The sequence below is a fragment of the Aptenodytes forsteri genome, unplaced genomic scaffold (genome assembly GCF_000699145.1).
Source record: "Aptenodytes forsteri isolate BGI_AS27 unplaced genomic scaffold, ASM69914v1 Scaffold242, whole genome shotgun sequence".
NCBI classification, from domain to species: domain Eukaryota; kingdom Metazoa; phylum Chordata; class Aves; order Sphenisciformes; family Spheniscidae; genus Aptenodytes; species Aptenodytes forsteri.
The window spans coordinates 3537143-3557092 of record NW_008795253.1 but is presented as its reverse complement, the minus strand read 5'-3'; the positions used below and the strand labels follow the sequence as shown (position 1 = coordinate 3557092).

The 19950-nt window shown below is 36.2% G+C and overlaps 1 protein-coding gene across 1 annotated transcript in view; it reads right to left on the bottom strand.

Moving 5' to 3' along the window:
- Positions 1-19950, bottom strand: part of SLIT2 (slit guidance ligand 2) — a 282933-nt gene that overhangs the window by 72884 nt on the left and 190099 nt on the right. Inside the window, exons 11-13 of the mRNA XM_009279136.1 lie at positions 2244-2315; positions 1531-1602; positions 934-1005 (exon numbers count right to left, since the gene is read on the bottom strand). Coding sequence (XP_009277411.1) covers positions 934-1005; positions 1531-1602; positions 2244-2315 — 216 coding nt within the window. The remainder of the gene's footprint in view (positions 1-933; positions 1006-1530; positions 1603-2243; positions 2316-19950) is intronic.

Here is a 19950-nt window from a genome sequence, read left to right as displayed (position 1 = left end):
TAAATCAAAATGTAAACCTCTAGGTGGTGACAGAACTTTCATTTTCTTTGTATTTACTTACTGTTTCGCCATCTTCAATGAGTTGTTAATAATAGACATTTTGCCAATCACTACACTGTGAAGTCTGGACATTAAATACTTCTAATCAAGTGGGAAGAAGCTTTAAATTCTTTAAGAAGAAGCTTTACATCAACAAGTCAGTTATTCTGGGACAATTTCTTCCAAAAACACCACCATTGTTTTATGGCCTATTTTACAAATTTCTTTTACACAGTACTAGTGCACAGCCTCTTCTGCTAAATATTGACAATATTTGATAAACATATCATCATGACATTCTTCTTTATTCCCAGTATTAAATCTAAATAGAAACAGTTTATAAAATTACACATGGAAATTTCCAAAGTGTTACACGAAATAGCAGCTGGAGTTCACAGAGTCAAAGAATTGTACAGAGAAGAGTGTCAGAAAACATTAAAAGTCATCAATGAAACTGTACTGCAACTCTGTTCTTCCATGGGTACAACTAGAAATAAAATTACATAGCATTTGCACTACGTATTTTCTCTGTATAAAACAAACAAATATTCCTTCTATGGTTCCCACACAACTTTATACATACTATTTGCTGTTTACAGAGCAAGACAGTATCATATCTTATGTGTTTTATCCTTATAAATTCCACACAAGAGAATAGTTTCATTTTAATCATTTTAGGCTGAGACATTAACTGAGATATGATCAAATTTGTGGATGAATGGCAAGCTGGCCTACAACAGTCTTGACTCCTTTGGCTTTAACACAATTTGTTTTTATTATACTCTGATCTTACATACGGGATTTCCTGCCAGTTCTTCTCCAGGAATAAATCTCTTATTGTGTTTCCCCTTCTGAGTTATCCCAAAATAGAATAAATACTAAAAAAATACTCACAGCAATTGCAGAGAAAAGAGTCCTTCAAATAGGCCCTTTGGAAGTTCTGTAATTTTATTGCCATAGAGGACACTGTACCAGGAAATAATAAAGCAAACAAAGCCACCATTACAAAAGGCGTATACTGTATGATTTTGACTTTAAAAATAAAGAAATTTCCATTTTCCTGAAGGGAATTTAACAGCAACAACTTGATACTTGCAAGATCCTTGTGGTCCTGTGAGGTAGCAGGATCACACATTTTCCCAAAAGGTGTGTTGCTCAAAGAGCTCTCAGCAGAATCAGCACCTCACTGTTTACAGCCTTACCAAGGGACCTTGATAAGTGGATTTGCTGTTTGTAAAAACAACTAACTGGGGAATAAAAGAAATGTTTGATTTTGTTCAATTCTTTGCCATGAATGTATTTATAAAAAACCCATACATTTTTAGTGTCCAGCTGTGATACAATATTCAATTATCACTCTAACATTCTGAAATCATTTTTACAGCTTTCAGAATTGATCAAAGTTCTGCAGGGATCCAAAGATCCAAAATAATTTCACTATAAGATTATGAGAAATTTGCTTCTGTTTTTACAGGTCAAACAAATACCTACAGTGAATTGAGTGAACGTAAACCCTGGAAAGCATCGGGAGCTGCTTCAGAGATCTGGTTATTGCTCAGGTCACTGAAATAAATGAAATTTGATTCAATTAATTCAAGCTATTTTCAAAATAGCAAACGTTAAAATAATATGTAATTAGAATTAGGCATGGAAGGGAGAGAGAAATTAAAGTATTTATGTGAGAGACTGCCGAAGAATTTTAATATAAAACCACTAAAATTGCCAGTACACTGAAACAAAATGCATGATTAAAAATAGACCTTTCAAATGTTTAAAAAAAAAGTGACAAAAAGATTTAGTCTTCCTAATTGCTTAAGTACATTTTATAAAGAATACTCTGTTTGCTATGGCCACAGGACTATACAGCCTCAAAGATATTCCGAAATAACAGTGGCTTATCCCCATTAATTTATTTTTTTTATAAAATATTCACTACAGTAACATATTGCTTCTATGCAGGACCATATTAAATAATTTCAATACTTGGTAAAGAACCATTATTATTAATGTGACAAAGATGCTATACAGTCTTAATAATCAGGCTGCCATATCAGTTAATCTTTCAGCAGTCAAATTTCTTAAATGCTCACACATTGACTGCAGTTCCTCTGTATGACCTTGACTTGTTTTTTATTTTTTTATATATGTGTGTGTGTGTATATATATGAAAATAAAAAATTAAATCTAAATTATTGGGTACGTACATTCTTCGAAGCTTTTTATATGGTGAGAAAGCTCCAGGAGGTATGACCTTGATTGAATTTTGTTCTAACCGTCTGCAAAAGAATAGCAACAACATAAAAATACAAACCCCAAGCCAATCAGCAATCTAAAGCCATAACAAACTAGGAGGGATAGACTTTAACACAGAAGGCTGCTTTTGCTTTCTTTTTCAGTATATTTTTTATCTTGAGAAACAAGGTAATTTCATTTCAGCTTTCATTACAAAAGAATCTGGTTTTGTCTGTAAAACCAAACCTTTTAACCTATAGAGTGTAATGTAAATTAAAATCCAATCTTGATTTTGTATCCAAAGAAAACTTATTTTCAGAGCACACAAGATTTTTGTAAAATTTAAGCTAGAATTGTCATTAAAAAATTCAAACTTGAGTTAGTGTTAATTGACTCCCAATGTATTATTCACATACAGCAATTTTTATAGTTTTATTTAGAAATGTCTGTTATTCACATACAGCAATTTTTATAGTTTTTTTCAGAAATGTCTAAAGACTTCTGTGAATTAATCATTGAAACATGCAAACCATAGGAAAGGGGAGAGGAATGTTCCTTCAGAACAAATAATGTATGTTGCTACCTACAGTAAGGCAAATGCCATATTTTTAAACATGCACACATGATTTCTTTAGATACAGTACGTAACACATTTTCTTTAAGATATAATACTAGGATTGCACAGCCACACCTCTAACTTTTTTAGACAAGTGTTTTAATCTAAAATTGTAGTTCATGTTACTGGCCACGTTTGCTTTGTATGTATAGTGACTGTGACTGAAGCTTGCCATACTGCAAAGTGTGAATTCGCTGATGGAAACAGTTTTCCAAGAATTTTTTGAACTTTCAGAGCTTTGCATATGGGAAATCTATGCTGATACAGACCTATGGCCCACTTGCCAGCAAGTCAAAACAGATTCAGCAATAAGCACATTTAAAATAGAAGCTACTTCTTCACACACCACAGTATTTCATGGTTACAGCAGTGTAAAAATTTCTATTGTGTAGACATAAGGAATGAAACTATTTATACTAAAAAGTACAACAGGAAAAGGCAGTATTATTTGAACTACATACCACGCTTATCTAATAAGCTTTCTATTTCCCTCTTACATGCACAGGTATCAACTCTTACTACGATCTACGTACATAAAGACAATGCCAGAAATCTATTTCATATAAGGAATCAAAATTCTGTAGAATTTACTGCATTATTTTAAATTACTTGGACGTTGACTCGGAATCTAAGGTCAAAAAGCCTTTTTAAATCTAGATGCAGGAATATTAGCCTATTTTTTTCCTTATAGCCTTGTCCTATTAACTCTCTTCTGTTTCACTTTTGCTCTGATAAAGAGACATATGAGTATTCTGTGTGTGCAGTGTAACTAATAAGCTATATATTCACTTTGAGTAAGTCTTTCCAAGAAACTATTCTTAAAACAACTGTTTTGTTTTGTAAAGTTTCTCCAGAGTCTGATCACAGTATAGCTGAACTGAAGAAAGATTTTTTGCTGCCTTTGTGAAGTTTTGTTCAGATGGAGATATCCATACATTTAATACTCAAAATCTCTTAAGTCTGACCATGCTTTACCTTAGCAGAATTTGTTGTTGAATGGCTTATAAAGAAGCCAAGAAAAAAAAGCCTCAAAAATCTTCCGAACACACAGAAAATCTCATTTCATCAGAGCTGTTTTAGACTGAGTTCATGTTTTTAAAAAGTCCTTAACTAGGAAAATGTTGCCACCTTGCTACAGTTTTCAGGTATGTTTTAAACACTGCAAGGAATCCCATGGCACAAGACTGTTAACTTTTTCCATAAACATGATATTCTTTCATATACTTTCTTCGCCTTGGCCGAGCCTTTCGGACCCATGAAACACGTTTTGCATCAGACCAAGAGTACTGACTAGGCTATAAAGAAACAAAGTCACTCTTCTCCAGCACACTTGAGTAGATGCAGAAGGCAAACATCTGAATAAGTAAAAACTTGCTTAAGTTAAAGGTCAACACCAAATTAGACCAAACCCAAGTATTTTCTGTTCTTATACTACATTTTTAGCCTAGTTTCCCCAGAAAATAAAGAGTATGCATGCTTATCATCTAGATAGTTTTCTATTCAGCTGGCTAGGTCAAAGAGAGGTAAAATCTTCAGATAATAAATTTCTAAACATTTCCTTATTTTAACAATGGGAAGGAGTTGAGAAACCAAATTAACCCAGCCATGAAGGGAATGGCAGCCATCCATCCATTCCTGTTACACACTCTATTTGGCAGCAACTAACTGCCTAACTACCAGGGATAGCCTGACCAGATATTTATCAGATATGTAGCTCTGGAAACCAGTCAAAGAATATCTTGCACATGGAAACATGTAAGGCATACGCAGAGGACTGGAAAAGGAAAGGGGGGCTGAAAAGGACAGGAAAGGATTAGGCCATATTACAGAGGAGGACTTGAATTGCTGGAGAGGGAGACACTGGGGAAAAATGCCTCTGTGTATATGGGAAAGACAGGTTTTGCAGTGGCAATGCTCCCACATGAGGCTGTCACAAGCCTCATTTATAAATGCTGCTTATTAGCCCATGATGTAGAGATTTGTAACCTAGTGCTAGAGGGGCTCCATTCTACGTCCACCTATCTTTAAACATATAATGCTCTTAACTAGACACAATATGGCATGCAACTTGAGAAAGACAAGGTCTAGTGTTAAACTAAGATTCAAAGCATTTTCTAGTTTACCTTTTAATTTAAAAATATATTAGTTCTATAAACTGAAGTACCTTACAGGATACATGTATGCCATTTTTTATGAGAAGATGGAATAGCAGATTTAATTTACTGCTGTCCAATTTGCCTACAAATTATATGGGTCCAAAACCTGAAGAAGTCCTACTACAGTATATTTCTGAAAGCTAATTTTCTAGCAGTTCTAATAGAATGAACTACCAATTCTCTGGTGGATATGTAAAATGAACTCTGTATCAACTTTACCTAACATTTCCTTTTAGTGAGAAATTTATGGTCTAATAGACAGACTGTGCAGTACTGGGATAAATTTACAAGCTCTTCTGGATAAAGGATTTGTTATAGTAGGATCATCTAAGTATGTCTTTTCTTAACTCACGCCAAAGTGTACGCACTAAAACACATCACATTTTAGAAAATGAGATTAGTATAAGAAAGGAAAAATACGATTATATAAATATAGAAGGAAAATCTTTTATACCCCACTTTGTAAAGAAAGTAAATCAAATTCACATTTTTAAGCTTTGTTATCCTCTAATCTTCTGCTTTATCTTCCTAGAATCAGCTGAATTTCACAGAGTGCAAATTTGCATCCACTATTCCAGAAAAAATCTAATTAGATCTATTCCAGGGTCACAAAGCACAGATAGACTAATTTCTAAAGAAAATTTGCATTCTACTGATAAAACCCATAGTAATTAAAAACTCCTTTACATAAATTCCTCATATTAAATAAAACATTTTTAATTCTGGAATAGGATGGATTGTAGTTCTCTATTACTGAAAAAATCAGCTATTAAGTGCTTGCAAATGACATGGCCAGAAGTACCATTATATTACAGAAGAACAAAAAGCTAATATCAGTATTTTTCCATGGAACTTGTATTAAATTTTGTGCACAACATCTCCTTTCAAAGTCATCCCAGAAGTCATTCTTTTTTATAAATGATCATCTATGTATCATAAACATGGCTGGGTGGTTTCTTTTTCAAAAGCCACAGTCAATTTTAGTAGCATATTTAATAAGATAAGATAATGGAGGAAGACAGTTAAGTACATGCTTCATCAAAGCTTGCACTGCCTCATGTATAAGAAGTACTTTGCCCATCACCACACAAACGCTAATTAATGCTCTTAGTATTAAGTCTCCTGCTCCTTTTAGTGTTTCACTTCAAAGAAGTCCTGCATCAACACATAAGTGTTTTACTGTCTTTTAACACTGCCAAACTGGTTGAAACCTTTTTTGAAGACTATTCCCTAATCTTTCCTATCTAGGAAATGTACTGTGAACATTTCTTTTTCTAAATCTTTCCCCCCTGCTTATCACTGCAGACACCGTAATGTACAACCACCTACTATTCTAAGAAACAAAGGTGCTTCTGCAGTTGTGACTTCCAACCTAATCAAATCAAATCAAATCAAAGTAGGTCCCCAGCCAGTAGATGGATTCTTCCCACCCAGTCCCCAGAGAGCCCTGTGACACTTTCCAGGAGGATGCTGTTCTCTACTACAAGCCTGCAGCACACCATTACTGATTACTACTTCCGCACTTACAGAGAAAGACAACATGCTTATTTATACTGACACTTTTAAACTAGCTTATTTTCCCACTATAAAAAGTAATTTCTATGAAAGACTTCTGCACCAGGAAAGAGGGCAGACTGGGAATGAAGAACACCCTGTTCTCTACAGAATCATTTTTATTTTAAATCATGCAGATGGGGTACAATATACTAAACCTGCTCAGTAGAGAAAGGTAAAAAATACCGCACAGAGATGTGCTGCACCTAAATACATGTTAAGGGGTCAGAGATATATCTAAAAAAAGTATTTCATAACAATAAAATAAAACAAAACATCTTCCTTAAGAAAACACGAATTCGAATATGGAGCAGCAAATTAGCCATATATTTTATAATTAAACAATCAGAACATAACATCTCGATTAATTAAATCTGGTCAATACAATAGTGGCTTTAGCAGTTAATTAATCTATACTTTTAATTCCAGCATCTACTCATTTACAAAAAGTCTGCAAGAAGCTTGTCAAGAAATCCCAAAAGAATTTTTACTATAGAGAAGAAAGTGTATGCTGTGCAATGAGTCTGATGTATTGCACAGATGCTGATTATACATGGTAATAAAATTGACAGCTCTTCTTTGCATTTTCCCCATCTGCTTTTAAAGTAAATGGCAAAAACAGCTGTCAGAAAACAGAAAATAGATTTCAGTGATGGGATTCAGTGCAGCTCCTGCATCTGAAGAACTGCAATACACAGCCAACACATCTCTCATCATATGCAACATCTGCCAGGTTTTTGGGGTTTTTTGTTTGTTTTTAAAATAAGGGAACAGTAATGGTCTCCCTTTGCTACAGGAATCCTTGAGGCTATTAAACAAAGTACCTTTTTTTCTTTCTCAACAACTGCACCTCCAGACTGCTTATATCCATTAAATGTCGCTTCTAACTTTAGCAGCAAAAGAATTCTGTTGAAATCTGTGATATCATCCATGTCTAACAAAACAAAAGATGTATTTTGAACGGTTATATTACTTGCACTTTAGAATTTCAGGCTCTAATTCTGTGTATTAATAAATCTGGTTGACAGTTTCCTAAATATTTGCATATAAAGAATCACTGTCAATGTTGCCCTAAAGCTTGCCAAACTCTTAACATCCAGTCTAATTGTTCTATCAAATATTTCCTCAGGGGATTGATTGTAAATGACAGACTACTCCTTAGTCTGCATTACATCAAAAAAGTAACAAGAATTGTCATTCTAAAGTTATTAAACAATTCATCGCATTTACTCAAAAGCAAGTCCCAAACCTGTATTTGTTTAATTTTTCATCACAGAAAGGGCCATCTCATGCTCTGAACCCTACAGCACCATTAATGATGATAGGCTTTACATTCCTTAATTGTTACAGATTCAGGTTGTAGGCAAAATGCACCACTTCTTAAAGAATTATTTGCTCAGTACTTTGGCATCTGTCAGAGCGTGGCTCCAGTGCAATTAGCCCAAGTCACCTAGAGTCAAGTTAAAGCCTCTCTAATTAGCCTATTTTTGATGAGAGTTGTCATACTACAAAAACTACTTGAGCTGTTCAGAGTAACCGTATTAAGTTCACAAGAAATAGATGTAATCCTGCTATACTCTTGGCTCATCACAAGCAGTGACTTGTCAACCTGTTCTCATTGAGCAGAAACACCACTAGCTTGAGAATCCTGCTGTTGTGCGAGACCAACAGTGTGGCAGGAGTCCTTACTACCTGTTAAACAATACACGGACTTACACCATAAATTTGCCACAAAAATCTAAATGAAGTTTTTTAACTGAGAACACTTTTCACAAGTGGTTGCTGCTTACCGGACCGTGTATTTAGCAACATGTAAATAACAAAGAAAGCATTTCATTGATGATGAAACACAAAATAGCAAAAAGTCAGTATCCATAGTTTCTTTTAGAGTAACTTCATTCACATTATCGCTGAGGAAAAGTTAGCAGTAGTGTAGAGCCATATGTGAAAATAAAATCTAAGAGTAACACCACCTTTGGAGTGTGGCACAGCTGTCAGAGATCTATGAGGGGTTTTTCTGGAAGAGCTAGGTGGGCCTTCACTAGCTTCCCTTCACGCTGTATAAAATACTCATTTATTCCATGCTGGAGTTATTTTCTTTCCCTTGGAAGCATACAGAGAGGTCGTACAAGGTGCCTCTTCTACTTCAATACCCACCAGGAACTTGCACAAAGCCCCCAGAGGTGGAACGGTGTTCATTCTGGCCAGTACCTACTTCCAGTGTCTCTGGAAACCAGCACTGGTTTCACATGTTTCTTGTCCAGTTGTTGTGTTCTGTGTCTCTACGTCCTCTTGACTCTTGACTATTGAAATGATTCTCTGTGCTCTGAATTTAATTAGTTTTTAAGATAGGACACAAGGGTATGAAGAAAGCCAAAGATGTGAACAATGGCAGCATAGAACACACGCTAACAAAGAACAGATTAAATATTCTACCTACAAGAATTTCTGACAATTAAAATAAGAAAGTTTTAAAAAAAAGGAAAAAAAGCATAAAGCCACGTGATTTACCAGTAATTTTCAGATTAGGAAGATATTTGAGTAAGAGCATGACAAATCATTTCTCTCGTGTGTGTTAAGCAGACAGCATTAGCTATCAAATCAGCAAAACCATCTATTTTTGAGGCAGTCAAATGGAATATATTTTAAGTTTTGCCTGAGAAATTTTAAGGTAGGAATCCCAAAGATAAGTTAAATGTAATTCAGTGAAATCCGTATTGGCAAATTAAATATACTAAGGTAAAGAAGTTAATACCTCAGTAGAATCCTCTGCCCAATTTTAATTTGTTTAACATTTATTCAATACATTGCCTCACAGAAAATGTACTTTTTGTTATTCACATGTAATTATTGTGTGTTTATATGCATGTATCATATGAAAGATGTTAAGATTTTAGCAAATTTCTACATTTTTGATAAAGCAAACACACCATTTTGTTTTATATTGCAATGGGCATAAATACTGGTTTTGCTAAGAAATAATGACCTTCCCACGATCAAAGAAAAGTATATAGAGAGAACTGTATTCACATCATTGATGCCACAGATGAACAGTCTAAACCAAGTGTCACTTATGACAGGGAGTGGCAAGTCATAAAACCTTTCTACTAGAATTATGAAGTAGTATTAGGTTTATTTTCATGCAAAGATTTTCAGAGTTAATGGCCCTATTTGCATCAACAGACTAAACAGGGCCAGGGACGGCCTTTAAAATTAGGTGCTGCAGAATGTGGAAAAGTTCAGTCACAGTGTATATTGATGCTAAAATTTTAGTTTCATGTCAGCTATTTTGCACCAGATATTTCCATTTCATTTGGATCCTTTTTTGGTCCTCCTCCATATGTAAAGCCATACTCCTGGGAATTCTTCTGAACAAAATTCTAGGGAAAAGATAAGCATGTAACTAATACATTATAACTAATAATAATGCATCTAAAAATCATGTACTTTAATATAAGCTTCTGGACATAAAAATGCAGTAAATTTTAAGCAAAACAGAAGCAAAAGCTCTATATTTCACTGAAAAGTCAGAATGCCTCCCCAGTCGACTAGTAAAAAATTTGAATGTCAAGTCCAATGCATTAGTCAGGATTGGTCTTAAAAACATTTGTCTTAAAATCCTTTGGGAAGGGAAGAAGATAAGAGATTTGAAGAAAAGTACACATGAAGTACAATTGAAGAGAAGCATATATGAGAAAAGTTAATTTTAAAAACATAGCAGCTATATGAAGTTGCTCAAAAGTTTGGAAGGTACTGACCAAAGTATGTATCAATATTCATAAGCAACTGAATGCTATAATAATTATTTTAATTTTTTTATCCATAAGTAGACATAATCTTTTCACTTGACACCTGCATACACTGCCTGTATTGTATGCATTTGTTATGTCAGGAATTAAGAAAAGATTTTGATAAATCAGAAAAGTTTCAAAAAAAGCCATAAGACTAATTAGATGGCTGTGAAACATTTTATAGTGAGACCAAAGAGATCTATTTATGCTAGCATCGGAAGGTTAACATATTTTCTGGAAAAAGATAGATACAGTTATAGCGGATTCTTGCAACCAACTAAAAATCTTAACAATACACAGAGAAACAAGACCAATGACTCTGTATACATATGTATATATAGAAACCAACTTGGCAAAACCTTTCCAGAACTTCACTGGATGTGCAAGACTTCTGGCTGACAGCTTACCTGTTTAAAAGGAAAATAATATTTATGAGCTAACATTCTGTATAAGTCCTAAAAAGACCAATGTTTTGATTTAAACTAGAAAGCAGAAACAAAAGGACTCGACGATCTAAGAGGTCTTTTCCAACCTCAATGATTCTATGAAATGCAGACACTGGAAAACAATCATCAATTTAATGTCTCGTAACTTATTGCATCCTCCCCCAGTGTTCAGACCCATTCCTTTCAAGCTGCGAAGAAGCAGGGTTTGCTCTCATTCCTGCCAGGCTACTGTAGACAGCCGAATCGCACTTTGAGCTGCTAAAAATAGAGAAAGCTGCCTTATCTGTGACGGTTAAGTTTTCCTGCCATGTGAGTCTTTGAACTGCCTTCAATAAATGTGCCTAAACCCTTTCCAAGTGACTTTTCTCTGTAAAAGGTCATCCTTAGAAGCATCTTTGCATCTCAGTGTAAGAGAGTCTGTTCAATAGCTATTTATTTAAGGCTGTACTTCGGACTTTTAGCTAAGGACGAATTTTAAAAGACAACAGAAATAGTGAAACTGTACACATGCCAAGCTTAGCTTGTAAGACATACATACATAGAACTCCCAGTTCTCAAATAAAATTCCACATTTACGCAAAGCACTTCCCCAGTGTCTGCAGTGTGATCAGGTCACTCGTCACTCTATCTTGGTTAAACTCTATCTGTCAAGTTCCATTCTGTCAGATCTCATTTCCTTTCCCTTCTTTTCCTTCTTTTTCCCCTTTCTCTCCTTTCCCTTTTTTTTCCCCCTTCTCCTTTAATATAATTTGAGTGGTACTGTAAGAACCAATCTCAGGAGCTTTTAATCCTGCTTAATATCACACAGCTCATAAAGATGTAGTTGAGTGCTTGGCGTAATACACAATCATTAATCAACAGACTTATAAAAACAAAGTATAAGGGAGAATGAGAGGGAGAAAGATGAAAACATGAAGAAAAATAGTAGAAATCAGGAAGGTAAGATGAGACAAGACTGAGGGGACAAATTAGGAAACTATCATGGGAAGTGTAAATAAAGTTATCATGAAACAACCGTACAGCTTCTAGTTTTGGCATTCAAACATTAGAAAGCTCCATTCACAAGAAAGAACAACTTTATCTTGAAGGCCATAGTAATTAAGAAATCAGTGACTTTTCACTACACTAGATTATGAAGATAAACTGTTAAAATTCCTGACTCCTATATGGTTTTTTCATTTCATGTATTATGTGGTTTAGGGTCTTTTCTGCCTCTTACAAAGACTAAAATTATTTATAAAACTGTTGCTTAGTTGACAGTGGCAATCCTCCAGTCACCCTCCCCTCCAGCAAACCTTCCTCCGGCGCTTAGTTGACAGTGGCAATCCTCCAGTCACCCTCCCCTCCAGCAAACCTCTCCTCCCCAAAACACCAATGTAGTGACTGGTATCCTTCTAAAAAAGAAGCAAATTTAATTAAGCCCTTCCTTTGATTACTTAAATGTTTTTAATATAAACAAAAATGAAGAAAAAAATGAATTTAATTCCATGCTTGTTTGCTTAAATAATCATTTCTACAAAGCTGTGGTCATCAGAGCAGGTAATTCCCCCTCCCACGATCCTTAGAAACACTCATTGCAATTGTATTTATTTTCTTTTATTCATAGTACTACAGTAAGGAAAGAGGATTTAGAACCACTTTTGACTGGTAGTTCAAGTCACAGAAGAGAAGAGAAAATCAGAAGAATGTAAGAGCAGCATTTTCACGAGGTAGTCTAGCTCATTAATGGCTTTTTGGCCTCTTTTGAAATAAGAGCCTGTCACTTACTCACACCATTCTGAGAGAAGGTACCAGTACAATTAATAGAATTGTTGCTGGGTTGCTATTTGTAAGGTTTCTGGTAGTCTGTTTGAACACGTGCCAAAAAGTCTCTATTTGAAGGGAACCAGAGTTATTTCTGACGATCATTCAAAGAATTTTCACGCAGAAGGTGAATTCTAAAATGCAACCAAGTGAAAAGAGATTAGCGGTGCTGAAAAACTAAAATGTGGAAGGAATGCCTGCAAAAAGGCTGAGAAATGCTATCGCCATTAGAAAAGCTATACTTTCTAAAACCAATTAAAGCAATAGTTTTGAACCTTAAGAATGACCTTTACTGCCTTTAATATATTAGCTCTATGACAAAGGAGGAAAGTGCTAGGTGCATTATACCACTGGAGTTGGTTACACTCGATAGACCGAACATGCCAATGAAAGAGCATCCCATAAAAATTTCTGGAAAAGGGGAGAGGTTTAAACAACAAACCTAAATCAACTCAAATTATGATGTTTCTAATGAATGAATAATGTATCATGCTTTGCCTAAGTCAATGGAAAAAGGCTAAAGTAAGGCACACTAAGTAACAGAAGTTTGAAGACTATTAATATGTAACATACATGGGCAATGTATTTTGCCTCACAACGTTTACAATACAGACATTAAAATAATAGGGCTACTGGAAATTTTTTAAAGTTCCCAAAAGGTTTCCTGCAGGTTTCATGGTTTGAAAACTTTGCCTTTGGCCTAGAGGCAAAGGTGCATCTTTGTACCTTTTTAATTCTGTGCTTCCTGCAGAATTAGTAGATGCGCTGAAACCAGGGGAGTCTTGGTGCTCAACCAATTATTTTGTTTTTTAAAATATATATGGAATATGAAGTATTTCTTTCTCAAATAATATCACATTGATCGGACAGACCCTGAAAAGAAAAGCTTAGGTATTCTTATTTAGCTGTGTGTGAGTTTATTTAGATAATAAAGAGGAGAATTCATTTTGCAGAAAGGGTGTAACTGGTACAGATACAATTGTACAAAGTCAATTAAGATTAAGAATTACATTTACTGAGATGCTGAATACTTAATTTTGCTCTGAGCTTTATCACACCAGAAGGGAAAAAGAGAGGATACCACAGGCTTTATTCTCTTTCCATTTTCACTGGCAGCTACTTGGAGATAAGCAGTCCTGTTACTGAAGGCATCTTCCCAAGAGGCACTTGGCAGACAATGCATTGCCTGCTAATTGACTTCATGCAATGGGAATTGCTAGTTTTAGCCAACTGACTTCTGTACCAATTGAGAAGTCAGACAGAGCAGTACGACAAAACCCTCTCAGCAACACCCTGACGGTCACCGGTAAATCCAACTGCACTGGAATGAAACAGCATTTTGGCAACTGGCTCTACCTCCTCCTGCTCCCACAATCACAGAACACCTGCTCATTCCTCAACCACTTCAGCTTCCAGTGCAAACTCATTTTTCTCAGTGGTTTAGGCTATCACACTAAACTCAGAGACAGGAAGGCTGCAGTGCAGTGCAAGCACATAGTCTCCTTGCCAGCTCTGCTACAGAAGCAGTAGCCATCAGCAGAGAAGACAGCTCCTACTGCCTTAAAATGTCATTCCAAAACAGTTGTCCAGCAGAACTATCAAGGCAATGCAAAGTCACGACATCAGTATTAGAATCTAGCAGAAAGACTTTTCTTTTACTTTTCCCCAAAGAGCTAACTCAGAGCTTCAACATGCAAAATTTTACTCAGCTGAAACTGCCAATGTTTAATACTTAAGAGAGTCAACATTCCATTTAGAGGGGTTTTAGCACATTGTTTAGATACAGATTAATTTATCAACCCCCTGGGGGAAAAAAAAAAGGCATAAAATTGTCAACATGGAATGTACACTTTAAACCTGCGCTTTAATTATATAGGACCAGAAGGACAGAGAATAACAACATTATTAATACCACTTAGAGTTTATGCAGCATTGTCCCAGATGGCCTGATAATGTAACAAATACAAAGTATTTTCGTGCAGAAACAGATCAGACATTTTATTTAAAGGAAGTTTGTGTTGGGCAAAGAAAAAGAAATCAGTGCTTCACAGGGTACTGAGTAGCTGAATGAGGTCAGGCTTTCCATTGAGAGAAAGGATGGAAGAAATGGATGGAGAACATGGTAAAACATCATAAAACCATGAGCATGTGTTGAAGGCAAACTTCACAAGAACGTCAAGAAAAAAATAATGGGATTATGGACCTTCAAAAACTAAATATGGATTATATTCTTATTAAGAGTAACCTGCTATCCATGTAAGAACAAAATAATAAGAGGCAGAAATGGATGGAAAAATGAAATCTCATAAAAATAAGTTGTCAAATTTTAAGCAACTCTATAAAGGAGGGCTGACAATAAAGTTTAATGTCAGTCTCACGGGAAAAGGTTATTCACATGAGATACAATAAAGCAAAGACAAAAGGCAGGAAAGATGTAAGCACCAGAGGTGTTTGTGGACCGTGAAGTTGGCTGAAGCATAACATGACAGGCTGGTAGTACTCAGCACTGGATTCTGCAAATACAGCCTATAAACAGGTGACAACATTGTAGGGCAGAGAAACTTGTCCAGAGTAAGGGAATTTGAAAGTATTATGGATTTTTCAAATGTTCCTGTCAATGAAGTATGTTTAGAAAATCAGATGACTGTTCAGTTGAAAATGCAGAAAAAGATTGACAAATATGGAGAAGTACTGAAAAGATTGGACATCTGGCACATGTAAAATAGAAGTATAATGCCAATTTTCTTGTGGTGTGCACAAGAATCTGGTGATGGCAGTATTATAAAGATGAGTGAATAAATAATAATTTGGCTGTTAAAGCCTGTACATCCTTCAGAAAACAACAGGGTACCAGCACATTTCTCTTTCCCTTTCTCCCTGAGAACTGGGGAGCTCCTGCCAAAGCATGTGCTTAAAATGGTGATTAAGATAATAAAGCCATGTGTGTGGGAACTGTGTAACGGTGGTGGAAATACAGTGCTCCCTATACCCTCCTACCTTGCGTTCAGCAGCTCCTCAGCATTCTCAACGCTACCATTACAGCACAGTCTCACCTCTTCAAGTGTTTACTGTCAGCTACCATTTTGGCATACTGACAACATGATCTCATAAGGAATAAGTGAAAACCCAGATTATTTTATGGGATACAATCATCCTTTCTAATCTAATCTCAAGGGGTTGCTATAAGCAACAGTTGCAAAGTACTTCTTTAAAAATGAAGCTTTAAAACACTTTTTATTGTATGATAACAATATAAGAATGTCACAATCTTTCTGCATGTTGAAGTTAGTTAAAAGCAGAGAGGACTGAAGTCTTTCATAGAGCAGCTTTAAAAAGTAACATACAACCGGATTCAATATTCAGAAATGTCTGTGGATGGAGTAATAGGATTACATCTATGAACTCCTGGTTCCTGACAAAACTGTAAGAGTTAAGAAAAAAGGCCTAGGACTCTTCATGTATAGTTCAATGGAAAACATAGTGCAAAGTGTACAGGCAGTTAAAGAAAGCAAGAGAGTATTAGGTTGCAAAAGGCAAGTGAAAGAAAACTAAAATTCCATTAATATAAAGTGATGGTTCACTATCATCTGGAACATTGTATTAAACTCTGGTCATTGCAGGTCAAAAAAATTTAGAAAACAAAGACTTCAGAGAAAAAGGAGGAGATTAATTACGACATGGAAGGTTTTGGCATCCAAAAGATTGAATGGATTTGGAACAGTCAGTTTAGAGAAGAGATGAATGAGGGTGGCATGCAAAATAGAAGGTGGCAGGACAAATTATGAACCTGAATGCATTTTCCCTCCCTCTACAAAGACAAAGGAAAATTGATGAAATTTTAAAAGACTGTATTTTAAACTGGAAGATTTTGAGTGCAACCCCCTCCTCCAAAATTTATTAGCTTAAAATAACATGAAGATTAAGAACATAGTAGTGTTTAAAGCAGATTGGATGTTTCAAAGAAAACCTTTTTTTCCTGCAAGCTATGCTCATTTTCAAGTTTCAGAAAAAGAACCCCAACACACATTGGGAGCAGGGAAAATATTTGTCCTATTGGTGTTTTACTTCTGAAGTTGTACATTGCTGTTTCCAAAACAATCTTGAGGGATAACTGATGTGGTCCACTGGCCAGGGTGGAGTGCTAGTTTGATCCAGTCTCGTTGACTTCCCTCAATTCATTATCGGTAAAACCTTTTTTACTCCGTAAACCACTCATTCTCCAACCTCTTCTCTCTCTCTCTTTCTCTTCGATGCTAAGACGGTAAATATACCTGCCACCCATGACAATCATAAAAGAACTATCACTAATTATTTTCCTCACATTAAAGCAACCAGTATAGTGTAAAGCTTTCCCCATACAACCATTAAAATATACTTGTCAAAATTTCAACTCCTCTTCAACCTATTGACAAGGAAACAGCAAAGATCATGTGATTCTCATCAAATACTCACAAGATCCTCTACCCTAATTCTTCCACTCAGTTTATTCCTCAGTTTCAGAGCCTTTCATGTGCCCTATTTTATTTCTTTCTTTTCCTGTACATTTCTCTCCTTATCTTCCACCCAGCTGGAAAATTTTGTTCTCACTCTATGTTAAATGCAGCCTACCACTGGCTTAAATCATATCTCAATCCTTCTGTCTACTTTACTCAAAGCTAAGTCAATCATTAAAGTCCAGTTTTCTCATCACACTGGCATTCACTGGTATGTATCCGTTTAACATAAAATAATTACTGAAGTTTGGCTTTCTAATGATCTATTTCTTCCTGTACCAGATTTTGAATAGATGTATGTTCATATGTCTTATGGCATGAATGATGTTATTTAACTGTGCAAAATACTGTGATCTGCTTTTTATTTAGCCAGCACTTACAAACTAGATACAATACAGATAGATATCAGATAGTTTACACTGTATCACTATAAACAATATACACTGTAGCACAGTATATATACTATACATATTTATATGAGAACACACACACATATTTATTTATATTAATATATTATGGATCTCAGAACGTGCAAGGGTCTTATTCTGGGATTTGAACACTGCCCAGTCTAGCAGGAAACATTCAGCCTCGGTTTGCAATCAGTTAATGCTTAGCTAAATGCTGGAGGTATTGTTATATGGTTGCTTTCACTCTCCAGGCCAATAAACTGCTGAAGATCATACCAGTCCGTGCTTAAAACTCAACAGCATTTCTTACATAGAAAGTACAGTGAACAGATTCGTGGAAAACACCTTTCCATTCGGTAAATTCCCATTTGCTTTTACCTTATACTCATTTCTTTTAACAGTGAATTCAGAATCAACTATTAACTTCCACAGCCTTCTTTGGGAGTAATGACCCTTAAAATTAAGATCCAGGAACCCCCTTACAATCTCTAGTACTGAATTTCTCAAGGGAGTACAGATGATAACAGCATGTACCTCCACTAAACTACGTAGGTCTAGAAGATAGTGATGCAAAAGTCAGTCTTCCAGTGTGTAATCACCATTCAGTGGTTAGCTCCAGTGGTTAGCACTGGTTAGCAGCAGAAATATAGTGGGGAATGTTTGACACATACTCCTTACCTCTTTCTTCTAATGTTTTTCCCTCTTCTCTATGCACACAGATGTACATATGCAAGTAAAAAAGCCAGTATACAACTAGTTAAACAATGAAAACAGACTGTGCAGCCTTCCCAGGTACTGTGTATGGATTTTCTGAAGTAGTTCCTTTATTTGCAAGCAGAGTGTTTTTTTCTGAGAGGGGTGAAAGGTAGAAGAAGTGTTTGTATTATATAGCTGAATGACTGAATTGGGTCAGGTAGGGTCACCCAGGTCAGTCTTAACAGCAGCAGTAATGAACTGACAGACATGATTATTATTCACATCCTAAGAAGAAACCACAGTACTTCCAATTCTGTGAAGTTCAAAAACATAGGTCAGATATCAACAAGCCATGAGATTACCGTAAAATTGTAAAAATCTACTGTATCTTTTAAAATCGCATTGTGGAGGCCTGTTTTTAAACTTTCAAGAAGATCTTATGTACAACAGATAGAAAGATGTATGTTCAGGAGACCTCTTCCCTTTCACTTCAGGCATCTGTTCCCCTCACCTCCCTTATCCGAAATCCTTAACATTGTCTTCTATCATCAAGGTGCTCACAAGGTTTTTATTCTGAACACTCTCTCACTCATTTACTTCTAGCAAGACCCTCCTTACCAGGCTGAAGGCACAGCTATTTTCCCATTATTTCCCTAAAAGGAATTCCCAGTTTCCCTTCCAAAACACTGCCTCTGCTGTCCCCAGCATAAAAAGATGCTAATGTGGCTGAGTCCCTGCCTGTCTTGTCAGCAAGCTCACCTTTTGCTTTTGTTCCTCCTTGCACAGAAGACAACGCAGCAGCAACTTTCCTCTTGTGCCCATACAACCTCTCAGCCACATCGCTCTTGAAGCCTACAAGCCCCACAGCACCTTTGCTATGACTCTGATCTTTGGTCAGGACATGGCTGTACTTTTTGTAAATGCTTCTGCTGTATATGACATGTCACACAACCTTATCAGCATGCATGCTCTTCTATCCACAAGTACCTGGTATTAACATGACGACTGTACCACAGATACCATTCAATCACCTTACTTTTGCCTTCTCAGACTACCCTCTGAGGATACCACTTTAGCAGAATACTTATTATGGGTGGTATAAGGTGCTGATCTTTCATGTAAAGATATGTTTCTCTAATAGGGAGTCTGATCAATAAAGTGACTGAAGGTGAGTGTCATGGTTTACCCCCAGTAGGCAGCTCAGCCCCACACAGCCGCTCGCTCCCTCCCCTCCCGGTGGGATGCAGGAGAGAATCGGAAGGGTAAAAGTGAGAAAACTCATGGGTTGAGATGAAGACAGTTTAATAGGTCAAACAAAAGCCGCGCACACAAGCAAAGCAAAACAAGGAATTAATTCAGTCCTTCCCATCGGCAGGCAGGTGTTTAGAGCCATCTCCAGGAAAGCAGGGCTCCATCACGCATAACGGTTACTTGGGAAGACAAACACCATAACTCTGAACATCCCCTCCTTCCTCCTTCTTCCCCCAGCTTTATATGCTGAGCATGACGTCATATGGTGTGGACTATCCCTTTGGTCATTTGGGGTCAGCTGTCCCAGCTGTGTCCCCTCCCAACTCCTTGTGCACCCCCAGCCTACTCGCTGGTGGGGTGGTGTGAGGAGCAGAAAAGGCCTTGACTCTGTGTAAGCACTGCTCAGCAGTAACGAAAACCTCCCTGTATTATCAACACTGTTTCCAGCACAAATCCAAAACACAGC